This window comes from Fusarium redolens (genome assembly GCF_020744475.1).
Source record: "Fusarium redolens strain MPI-CAGE-AT-0023 chromosome Unknown BKA55scaffold_1, whole genome shotgun sequence".
Classification (NCBI taxonomy): domain Eukaryota; kingdom Fungi; phylum Ascomycota; class Sordariomycetes; order Hypocreales; family Nectriaceae; genus Fusarium; species Fusarium redolens.
In genome coordinates, this window is record NW_025763664.1 from 4,401,435 (window position 1) to 4,413,312 (window position 11,878).

An 11,878-nucleotide genomic window follows, 5' to 3' on the forward strand; every position below is an offset into this window, starting at 1 on the left:
ATTGGCACGTTGACTGGAGAAACTCAACAACATTGACTGTCATGGCTGGGTAGAATAAATTTCAAGTACCATGTCATAAATTCCCTCAGGGCAGCTGACTACCTTGATTAACCGGACTCCTTCATCAGCAGTCGCATGGAATCTTCCTGGCATTCACCTTTTCCGCCCCAATGGTTTCTTGGTGAAGGTTTGGGGTTTAGTTGAAGCCGACACCGGGGAGAGAGGGGCCAGAGCAGGTGCTCGTGGATCCTGGCAGCGAAGTGGTTCGGAATTTGGTGTCCGAGCAAGGCAGGTCAAGATGAGCTCATCAAAGATATTGATTAAGCTCACCTTTTTGTACATGTGAGTTCTTTCTGATTTTATGCTAAGTGAAGAGGAGGAAGTAATGTCATTGGCATGTTAACGTCTTTACAATAACTACTTCTTGCGCTCCTAGGCTCTTGAACCATATTGTCTTTGGTCTATAATTTATTGTCAACACCTTATCTAAATGGCCGAGCATGCGATTGATCAACCCATTGACCCTTCACGGCGAGGAGTGCAAGAAAATAGATTCGGATTCTTGGCCGGCTATCTGATGATCGGAGTTTATCAACTAAATTGTTTCTCGGTGCTTGCTGACCTTGGAGTCAGTCGAGGTGATACATATCTGGGACCAGGGGTCTGCAGTGGACCTTGTCTGGCAAGTCGAAGCGCTCCATGTCACAGACTTCCATCACTAACAACTATGGAGAAGATCTTGAGACACCGCGGTTGCGCCGTAAGGCCGGATTCTGGTATGCGTGCTTGCCGCCGGATTACGAGATTCAGTTGGGGGTCTTTATCTGAGCGTCATCTTTTATTAGTGAGCGTTACTCATGTACACCAAGATTAGCAACATGAGAATGCTTGTTACGCTTTCCGGAATCGGCAGTGGCATCATGTAACGGACGACGCTCCGTGTGTGAAAGACGGGAACAACACCGACACCCCAATGTCTTGATAATCAGATTGTACTTAGGCTCGGTGGGCCTTGGTGTGTCCTTGTTGGGGGAGCGGCAGAATAGAATTGCGCTGGGCTGGGCAGCTCGCTGGTTAGGCAATCCAGGGACCGCCACCGCCGCCGAAGCCAGGACAGACAGGACTCGGTGAGGGATCGATGCCCGGGCAAGCCGGAGAAGCTGACAAAGAAGTCGGATTGTTTAGTTGGAGAAGCATCATGCTTCGTCATGCTCACGGCACAAACCAAACTGTGCAATGGACAAGTCTGTGTGTCCTATCAACGTTTGCCATTGAGTTGATGCGGGCCTGGTCATGAATCACAGAAGGACAAGTTAGGGGAGGGAAGAGCTGATACTTATGAATGTTGGTAACGTATTGTTGAGAGAAAAAAAACACGAAAGGTTGCTGGGTTGAAGCGTGTGGAAACACCACCATACGTCAAGTCCGCGACAGATCCAGTCAGACATTCAGTTGCGTAGCATGGCCCCGAAAGCACGAAAACGATTCGACCGCTTGCGTCTGAAGCAATTGGCCCGGGAAAGAAGAATGGAATCAGTGTCAGTTTAACAGGACCCCATAAGTGTAGATAGGTAGGTAAAATTTAGGCAAAATAGAAGTAAATAGATTGTGATGAGTCGGAGATAGAATCGCCGTTGGTACATCTGTGCTACGCAAGACGAACAGCCAGCTACAATACCAGTCAGGTACCTATGCGTCTGACTGATGCCCTCGCAATGACAACGCGTAACAGCAAACATTCATGACTATAACCAATTCATGGTTCATCATCATGGCTTCCTGATTACTGGATCCAGTCAAGACTTTGTTAGGTGATTACCTCCATGTCAAGTAACTTAGTGGACGGACCTACACTTTTTTATCCACCCACTCTTTTTTAGGGACTTTCACTTCTGGATTTTAGGGACCCGGACTGCATCATAGCCCCATCGCTCACGCAGGGATCCCACCTACCTATCGATGAAAGTGGATGGGTTTGGATTGTTACCTTAGCTCCCCAGCTGCTGTGCTCAGGTCTACGGCGGGCATTGGACGCTCTCGTCGTCATAAAACCTTCCTGGCCAGGCCCCAAAACCTCGTCACCTTTTCCGTTTCCATTTCCATTTTCCAGATCTCTCTCATACTTCCTCCACTCTCCCATTTGTCTTGTACAGCTCATCCTCATTCTCTTCTGTGTTGCCTCTCGTTCCCTAGTCCATATTCTTGAACCTCAACAATGGATCCGTAGGTGCTCCCTCACATCAACTTCCAAAACCCCCACCATGACTTTGCGCTCTCGCTGCAAGCTATCATGCTTGTGCTGAGCGGTTTGCGATGCGATCGCGTCTTCTCGCGCCTCAATCTCTGAACACCACACATAAAAGAATCCTCCTTACTGATATAATTTCTATTCTAGATGCATGGAGCTCAAGCAGAACACGACAATCGTCGTGCTCGGCGCTTCTGGTGATCTGGCGAAAAAGAAGACGGTGGGGAGCTCCCCCGATTGCCCCTCACATACCAATGTGCTTGTGCTAACATATTTGATTTTGCTGCGTGATAGTACCCTGCACTTTTCGGTCTTGTAAGTGACTTATCTCATCGACGAAGCGCCTTGCTCTCGACTAACGTGTCCTCAGTATCGAAACCAGTTCCTGCCCAAGGATGTCAAGATTGTCGGATATGCCCGCACCAAGATGGACCACGATGAATACATTCGACGCATCAAGTCATACATAAAGACACCCACAAAGGAGACTGAGCAGCAACTCGAGGAGTTCACCCAGCTCTGCACCTACGTCTCGGGTCAGTACGACAAGGATGAGTCTTTCCAGGGTCTGGAGCAGCACCTCCAGGAGGTTGAGCAAGGCCGCCCCGAGAACCACCGTCTTTTCTACATGGCGTTGCCCCCCAGTGTCTTCACCATTGTTTCACAGCACCTGAAGAAGATTTGCTACCCCAAGAACGGCGTTGCGCGTGTTATTGTGGGTGAAAATCCCCTCATCATGATAACGGTTGGCTAACAATCCCCGTAGGTCGAGAAGCCCTTCGGCAAGGACCTTGCCAGTTCTCGAGAGCTTCAAAAGTCGCTCGAGCCTGACTGGAATGAGCAAGAGCTGTTCCGAATTGACCACTACCTTGGCAAGGAGATGGTCAAGAACATTCTGATTCTTAGATTTGGCAACTCTTTCCTCGGCGCCACATGGAACCGACACCACATCGACAACGTTCAGATCACCTTCAAGGAGCCCTTCGGTACCGAGGGTCGCGGAGGCTACTTCGACGAGTTCGGTATCGTTCGCGATGTCATGCAGAACCATCTCCTCCAGGTCCTTACTCTCCTGGCTATGGAGCGCCCCATCTCATTCAACGCCGAGGACATCCGCGATGAGAAGGTTCGCGTTCTCCGTGCCATTCCAGCCATTGAGCCCAAGAACGTCATCATTGGTCAGTACGGCAAGTCTCTTGACGGTAGTAAGCCCGCCTACCGTGAGGACGACACTGTCCCCAAGGACTCGCGATGCCCTACTTTCTGTGCCCTTGTTGCTTACATCAAGAACGAGCGCTGGGATGGTGTGCCTTTCATTATGAAGGCCGGAAAGGCTCTCAATGAACAGAAGACCGAGATTCGAATCCAGTTCAAGGACGTCACATCGGGTATCTTTAAGGACATTCCCCGAAACGAGCTTGTTATGCGCATTCAGCCCAATGAGAGTGTCTATATCAAGATGAACTCCAAGTTGCCTGGTCTCAGCATGCAAACTGTTGTTACTGAGCTGGATCTCACCTATCGACGACGATTTTCCGACCTCAAGATCCCTGAGGCATATGAATCGCTTGTACTTGACTGCTTGAAGGGCGACCAGTCCAACTTTGTTCGCGACGATGAGCTTGACGCCAGCTGGCGCATCTTCACCCCTCTTCTCCACTACCTTGATGACAACAAGGAGATTATTCCCATGGAGTACCCTTACGGTATGTTTCTCTTGTGAGGCATGTTGAGTTTTACTTACATTGCTGATAGGCTCTCGTGGTCCTGCTGTTCTGGACGACTTCACCTCCTCCTACGGTTACAAGTTCAGCGACGCTGCTGGCTACCAGTGGCCAACAACCAATGCTGCTGCTCCTAACAAGTTGTAAGTTTAATAACTTGCATCCTGTAGGCTAGTCTGGGTGCGACGAAACAAAGAAACCGTTTGCTGATTCTTCTCGTAGCTAATAACGCCTCATCTACAATGAGAGTCACGACCGATTTCGGACTATGATATCCAAGCCTGACGAGGCAACAAAACACCAATGAATGATTTGCTCTATATAAAAAAACGATGGAAACTGTTGTCGTCACTTTTGCGACATAATGATGGGCACTTGCTTCTGGGAACTTTTTAGATTCGTTCACGTTGGGGGATTGGCTCATGGCTTATGAATCGCTCAATCAGATGAAGATTTCAATTTCAACCTTGAATTGATCACTCCCAGTTTGGATAGATATGAATGCATAGCCATGCTACCAAGAATCATTATGCCCTACCTTTACCAGTTCTTTAACAGGCTGTGGTTCTGGGCCGTGGACGCCACAGATGTCAAGAGGACAAAGGGTTGAAAGACACGGTAGGCTTGCATAAAGACATCATGGATATTACATAGGCGCGTTAATATCGACGTATGTCTCATAATCAAGGTATTTAAAGATAAAAAAAAAAAAAAAAAAAAACATACTATATGTGCTGAATAAACCAAGCTCAAACCCTACCTTACTATAGAAACGCTCTTTATTTCCCTCCTGATGATAGAAATTTAATGAATCTGTGCATAACAGGTTATGCAATTCATACTTTGCCCCCAAGTCTTTGTGCTGACTTGTGCCTGGCCTATCACATGACTGGGCGTGTCGAGCGCTCGGCCAAACGAAGCAGCAATCAAGACTCCTCCAAAAGTGAACAAACGATTCAGCCGACGAAACAACATCTCATACACAGACAATCCTTCACGCAAAAAAAAAATAGAATTTAGGGCGCCAAACTCTATCGCCTTATGTATGATTCGTGCGCGCACCTTCTCACATGACCTGGCAGGTCTTCATTCGTTACCCCAGCGCCTCTGAAGACTCCTCGCCATCCACCTCGCCCTGATATCAACAACTACAACCAACCACCTACTCCCTCCAGGATGAGCGATCCTGCCGGCGAAATAGTCCACATCACTCAGGGCTACATACCACTCTCTAAGGTTCTTACGCGACTCGCGCAATCGACACACAATGCGCTCCAAGATCAGATTGCCGCATTGGCAAAGATGCCTTTGCCTGCTGCCGCCATGAACGGAAACTCGACGGCACCGAACAGCGACGTTGAAGACGGATCTGGCGAAAATATCGCCAAGAAGACATCGATATTGAACTTTGCCATGAGGGAGCATCGAAAATGGGTTAAAGCGCTTGTCATTACAGAATGGAGTCGAAAGGCCGATATGGTTAGCAAGCTTATTGACCTGAGATTTCACCTTCAAGGGCAAGAGGTCTTGTTTTCCGGGGCCCTTGATGTTATGGGTCACGTCAAGAGGGATTTGACATTTGCGAGAATGCCAAGTCCTGACCTGAAAACAGCCCTTCAAGTATTGTCAACTGGAGAGGCAGCCTGGATGCCTGATGTAGGTTTTGCGCATCGCGAGACGATGGCGATCAAGCTGACTTTGCTACTAGCTCTCCTACATCGAACCGCCTCCCTTAACACGACAGGAACAGATTCAGTGGATCAGCGATCTCGACACTCAACTATCATTGCGACTTAACCTCGAAGATTTCGACAAGATCCCATATCACTTCAGAAACTATGAAATCGATTCCGGCCGAGTAACATTTAAAGTTGCGGGAGAATTCGAGGTCGATCTCACAATCGCAGACGAAGATTTCGAGAAGCAGTTTTGGTTCATCGACTTCCGGTTCGCTTTCGAGCCAGCAGCATCATCGATTCCTGACGGTCTAAAGAATTATCTAGAGGGGCAAGTGAACGATATCCTAAGCAAAGACGGACTCTTAGGCTGTTATCAATTCCTACACGAACTGGTCCTCACCCATAAGCTCAACGAGCTCAAGAGGCAAGCAAGTCAACTCAGCAGAGGCTCTTGGACGGGAACACTCAAGGTCGAGCCACTCAACCGAGCTTTGGCAATTCAATATTGGACTTCGCGCGCACAGCTTGGTAGCCCGAAGAGCTGGATATTGATCGCCGCCAACAGCGGCCGGAAACCAAATGGGCAACCTGACCCGAAGTCGTCAAGTCACTTGATAGCGAAATGGTATCGAGACAACAAGGAGGTGAAGGACGCGAATATCTCTTTCGATGCCGACAACTTATCAGCCGAGACCCTTCTAAAGACGGTTATCGGTCGTCATATTGAATTCCTTCTGGGCAGCATACATAGCAGATTGCAATCCTTCCCTCGTTTTCAAAATCGCGATGCTGTTATGATTTTGAACATTTCTCACGATGATCCCGCGACTTCATCTTTAAGTATGCAGGTCGGTTACAAAGACAGTGCATCCTTACTTGTCGAGCCAACAACCGGGGTTTTCGCTGTTAAGCCTCATTCGAAGTTCACTATTCAACATGAGCATTTATTAAATAACGGAAAGAATCCGGCGGATGATGGCGCGACATGCTTGGAGAATGTGAGATGTGGAGTTATGGAAGATGAACTTATTCGCCGCGGAAGCACGACAGGCTGGAATATTAAGAAGAGCCCCCTGAGTAAGGACGAGTTGCGATCTTTGACCAATACCCGCGAATGGACCAAAACTATTTGGCTCCACAGAACTGGCTGGGACCCAAACTGGTTTGTTATGGTCATGTTAAGTCCGAGCGGGGATGTTTGGTGGCTTGTTGACGTGTAAGTTGGATTAAGTATCAACAGTCGTGTTTGTAATGCACTAACATGTTTGATAGCAGCCGAAATGCAAATGGACAGTCCACTCGCTTGTCATCAAAGCTTCCTCTCAATAGGGGCTATCCTCACCTTGAAGATGAGTTCTGGAATAACCTGACCCTGTTCGCGACTGGCATGATTGCTCAGGCAGTGGACCAACACGAGCTTTATCGGCATAACATCAAGTTCCTACTGCAAGACACAAGAAACTGGTCTCTTCCTCAGCAGGTCCGACTTCCAACTCTCGAAATCTCTCTCTCAGATATCTTCCCATCTATGGTCTTTGACAGCGCAGAGAAGGATAATGCAAAGGCTGCAAATGAGTCCAGCGCTGGTACAGAGACTTCCAGGCTTGGACCAGTCGTGCCAACTGCTTCCACGTCGGGCATTTCAACTAGGCAACCGTGGGCGAACGACATTGTCTCAATCAGGTTCAAGGGGGTTGAGCCTGTAGACAAAGATGCCTCTGGTGCAGATGGCCCCATTTCGGATGTCTCTTTTATGTGTATTTCCGATGCTATCATCAAGGTTCGCAAACCTGCGAAATTCACCATGCTCAAGGGCCACATGGTTGGTCGCGATGTCTCTTGGAATGCGCGATCGGGCGAGTTTTGCTTACGAATGCGTTCAAAAATCGGACAATCTATCTTGGAGAACCTGAAGGCTCGGGTCAAAGCCGTGGATCGGTTCGTCAGCTTCTTCGAATCATTGGATAAGGCCAGAGGCTTTATCAAGGCCGAGTCAGTGAGCTTGAAGGAGGTGACTTTCTCTTATGGACCTCCAACATTACAGACGGTCGACAACACTGAGGCTTCGCGTCTCTGGAGAGTGGCACTGAATCTCTCCAACAATGATATTGACATTCAGGTGCAGGAGACTAATCCTCATCTTCCAGTCACTGATTTGATGCAAAAGCTCGTCAATGGTGCCAATGGTATTGGGGCTCTTATGGACTGGCTCCCCCTGTCCCTACCAACCATGGAAGCTTTCAAGAAGATCAGGGAGGCATGGTCAGATATCGAAGCCCGTCGTCAGGGGCGATTCAAGTTTATAATGAATTCAACGGATGAGATGTCATTTCAGTACATCCTCGCCGGAACTGGCCCTGGAAACCAACCGGTCCAGCACAGCATCACATTCCTCGGCCAGATCAAGCAGCGTCGAGGCGAACCATGGTGGCATATCGAGCGGAAGACTCGCTCCAGCGGCTGGCCTTCGCCAAACGATGACTTCTCTGCAGCACTCAAGCCCGTTTGGGATGGAAAGGGGGATGATTGGAGCGGTCTTGTCACTGGAGCAGCGGGCCGACCAGAGCATGGTATCATCGGTCTTCTTCTTGCTATCGACGAAGCTATCCGGCCACTGGCTGGCTCGACTTTCCAAAACAACTCGGAGGTGGTCGTCTTGGAGTAAAACAAGTGATCTGGACATATTACGACGAGCTTAATTTCCATCAACCATGGAGTTGGAGGGGCTTTTTTTATTATTATTATCATTAGACGAGCGGCGAAATGGGGGGTTTAAACAAAGCGGATGAGTGTGTTTTTGTGATAACTTAATGATACCTCTATGAACACGGAATACCACTATTTTTTTTTTTTTTTTTTTTTTTTAAGTTTGCAAGTTAGCCTCGAAAGGTATATCCAAGCATCTCCAGAGTCTAATATAGTTTAAACATTTATTGCCCCTACAGCCGGCAAAGCTTCATTAAGTCAAATCATCATAGTTAGCTGCCTCAATTGCAGCCTGAACCTAGCTGCACATATGCCAGCTGAAAAGCCTTACCTGCTCATCAGCTGGCCCCAACCTTCTTCCTACAACCCACCTGAAAGGTCTTTCATCGACCTCTGCTGCATACCACGCTTCAATCATCCATCACGCAGTAAGTCATCCGACCCGACCCGACTTTCCCTCTTCTGGCCGCAACCGCTAACAGCATCACAGCTGCCCCGTCACGATGCCTGCTATCCGAAGAAGCCTGCAGGCACCCAGGCCCGACGAGCCTTATCTGACTGAAGGCCATGATGTGATCCCTAAGATCGAAGAAGCTCTTGGGCGAAATAAGGGCAAGGGCGATATGCTGCGTATAATGGCCATGGATATCGGAGAGGCCTGGTTTAATAAGGATGATGCCAGCCGCGTCAGGATGGCGATCTTTGGTTGCGAGATCCTCCTGCTTATATGGTCTATCTATGAGAACCCTCTGATTAACAAAGACTTCCTTGAACGCGAGAAGCAGAAGCTCAAGGATCTAGAAAGGAAGCTATGCAGAGGGGTGCAGCCAAGCAGGAGGGAGAGGGGGTTCCTCAGGGCCCTTAACCTGGGCGGCTTGCATGACGAGTGGCTCAAGGATATCCGGTGGCAGGCCAAGGAGGTACTGGAGAAGACCGAGAACCTGTGACGCGATGTGGATGGAAGCGGGGTAATCGCGGGGTTTGGAGGAAAAATGTATTGAGTTTTGTGTGAGTTTAGTTGCCTGAAGTCAAAGACCTGAAGTCGTGAATTTGGCGTCGGCGGCGAAAAGAGGATCAAATGAGTCACGAGACAGATCACGTGACCAAATGAGCAAATCAGCTGTAACATCAGTGCACCATCAATATAAACAGGGGACGGAATACCACTATATTGATTACGGTCCAGACCAACAAAACCGCTGATTTTGACAAAATAGTAAATGATTTGACTTGCTATTGTATCTCACTGCAAGAAGTAACCTATATCTTTCTATCGCCCCTCAAGTAATAATACAGCTTTTTTGTCCCAATAGGGCTTTCAAACCTCCGTTCTAAAACACCTCTTGTCTTGTCCCATTACTAAAGTATATACATGCACTGTTCCCCGCTACTTAAAATGTCGTACAGGGATCTCTGAAGTCGCCACGACAGCAAATTGCTGGATGTCGTTAAGATACTCCAGACCCGTAGCTTCAAGGCCCTTCTTCGCCGCGGCGGCAGCATCATAGCCAGCGCGCAGGCTGGCAACAGCACCAATGCGAGTGAACGAACCACCGGCGACAGCAAGACGTCCACCAAAGTTCTGTGTTAACTCGGTGTGCGCAGCGCGCAGGCGATCCTGGTGGCCAACGTAGTGCTGAGGGATGCATTCTCTGGCAAAATTGGCTGTGGCATAAGCTGGAGCATCGCACGGGATGCCGAGATGACGCTCGAGCAGATTTCGAGCTTGGACAATGGCCTCTTCCTCAGTGGGGGGAGTGACATCAGGACGATCGTAATAGTGGCCGCCCATGAGAACGAAGAGTTTGGTACCAGCAGGTTCATCCTTGGAGCGAGTCTGAACGTCAGAATCAAAGAAGACACCGAGAGCATGCTCAGGGTTGAGCTCAGGGGCCACGGAGTTAGGGATGAGATAACCAAAACCAGGAGGCTTAAGATTTTCCTGAGGGAACCAGATGTTGACAGTCATGACGGATACGGAGTGTGCTGTTGAGAGTGAGGGGAGTTTGTCTCCTGCGAGGCGGGCAATATCCTGTGCAGATAGTGTTGAGATGACCTTGTCGTATATGTTGGAGTTGTGCTTGGACTTGTTCTTGGCGTTGGAACTGATAATCTGTCATACACTGTCAGTGACATCGACCAGACCATATGGGGAAGATATCTTACATGAACTTGCTGGTTAGCTTTATTATAGACGACATCTTGCACGGCCTCGCCAGTTTCTATAGTGACATTCGGTTGCTCCCGTAGTGCAGCAGATAGAGCTTGCGGTAGCGACTCCATGCCCTTGTCGCCAAAGTCTACCAGCACACTCCTTGGCTCCAGGGCCATCTTCTGAATCTGCTTATCCTGACCCAGAGTGTCGAGGAGAGCCTGCTCAGCCACAGGCATGGGGCGCGCTGACAAGCCGGGATTTGGCAGATACCAGCCCCAGTAAACGCGGTCTAAAACACAGCGAGCACTCAGCTTGTCGATATCACCGCCATAGATACCATGCATCATGGCTGAAGCCAAGGTACCTGCGCCCTTTCGGCTGTTGCTCACGGCGTAGAGCCATTCAGATACGGAGTAGTCCTTGGAAGGGAGCTGTCTCTTGCGCATAGAGTTGATACCCAGTCCAAGACTGGCACCGATGCTCTCAAGGTAGAGCGGCTCACGGAAGATATCGAAGATGCTTACATTGGGGGGCATGGGAACGAGATGGTCTGGGTAGTAGATATATCGTGGCTTGGGACTAGGCGAGTTGATAACGAGTCCAAGATCCAGAGCCTAGAGTATGGCATGTTAACGGGGAGCTCTCTTAGTACTGCAACAAATCTTCTCACCAGATCGTAGAGAACGAGGTCATCGAAGCGAAATGTGTTGCCAACTAGAGATGACAACGATCGAGCACCGCGCTCAAAAGACACAGTACCACTCTTCCCCTCAATATCGACCGGTACCCTATCTGTCTTGATCCATCCTCCTAATCTATCGCTCGATTCGTATAATGTAATCTTGGCCGTCGAGGGGAGCTTCTTTGCGAGGTAGTATGCCGCCGTGAGACCCGTCAATCCGCCTCCCAAGACTGCAATATTCGCGTCCTTCGCCTGTGAGACAAATGTCCGTCCGTTGTTGAAAGCCTGTGTGTAATTGCACGCGACAACGGGTCGTCGCCAAGTCAGTGCCGAGCTTGTGCTGAGGCTGCGGAAGCCATTAAGACGTCGGAGGGGCAGCTGGAGGTGAGATTTCGCTGGTGAGCTCAGGAGAGCTACAGCCGTAGATTCTGCTCGACGGCGACTCATTGCTAGAGATCAATTGATCATGGCCGAGGTGCTGAGTATGTATGAATATATGTTACGAGAAAGAGGAAGATCGAAAGATGGTGGAGTGTTCACCTAAGGGTCCCTCGCCATGAGCCGGCATTCTTCCGTGTGCGTCATCAACACCGCGGAGAAAGGACTACCATGCCATGACTTTATTGCAAGGTTAGTGGGTAGATACTAGATATTTGATGATTCCTAGGCAGTCTTGTTTAGCGA

The 11,878-nt window shown here is 49.2% G+C and overlaps 3 protein-coding genes across 3 annotated transcripts; 2 read left to right on the top strand and 1 right to left on the bottom strand.

The window, feature by feature from the left end:
• Window positions 1-2,399: 2,399 nt before the first annotated feature.
• Window positions 2,400-8,316, top strand: BKA55DRAFT_683449 (glucose-6-phosphate dehydrogenase; the record flags this gene model as incomplete). The annotated part of the gene is made up of 8 exons (XM_046198508.1): window positions 2,400-2,468; window positions 2,543-2,563; window positions 2,619-2,963; window positions 3,015-3,954; window positions 4,004-4,115; window positions 5,055-5,628; window positions 5,681-6,867; window positions 6,924-8,316. The coding sequence occupies 8 exons, from the start codon at window positions 2,400-2,402 to the stop codon at window positions 8,314-8,316; spliced, it is 4,641 nt and encodes a 1,546-aa protein (XP_046057155.1).
• A 544-nt stretch (window positions 8,317-8,860) lies between these two features.
• BKA55DRAFT_683450 (uncharacterized protein) lies at window positions 8,861-9,304 on the top strand (the record flags this gene model as incomplete). The annotated part of the gene is made up of 1 exon (XM_046198509.1): window positions 8,861-9,304. One exon carries the CDS (start codon window positions 8,861-8,863, stop codon window positions 9,302-9,304), a length of 444 nt encoding a protein of 147 aa, XP_046057156.1.
• Window positions 9,305-9,518: 214 nt separating this feature from the next.
• Window positions 9,519-11,850, bottom strand: BKA55DRAFT_732520 (uncharacterized protein). The gene is made up of 3 exons (XM_046201223.1): window positions 11,183-11,850; window positions 10,524-11,126; window positions 9,519-10,470 (listed from the first exon to the last, which is right to left on the bottom strand). The coding sequence occupies exons 1-3, from the start codon at window positions 11,639-11,641 to the stop codon at window positions 9,745-9,747; spliced, it is 1,788 nt and encodes a 595-aa protein (XP_046057157.1). The 5' UTR covers window positions 11,642-11,850; the 3' UTR covers window positions 9,519-9,744.
• Between the last annotated feature and the right edge of the window lie 28 nt (window positions 11,851-11,878).

Excerpts from the sequence above, each read along its gene's own strand:
- BKA55DRAFT_732520 (XM_046201223.1), bottom strand. The coding sequence starts at position 11,641 with ATGAGTCGCCGTCGAGCAGAATCTACGGCTGTAGCTCTCCTGAGCTCA. Across the intron at positions 11,127-11,182 it reads ACCTCGTTCTCTACGATCTG|GCTCTGGATCTTGGACTCGT; the intron begins GTGAGAAGATTT and ends GCCATACTCTAG. Across the intron at positions 10,471-10,523 it reads AAGCTAACCAGCAAGTTCAT|ATTATCAGTTCCAACGCCAA; the intron begins GTAAGATATCTT and ends AGTGTATGACAG.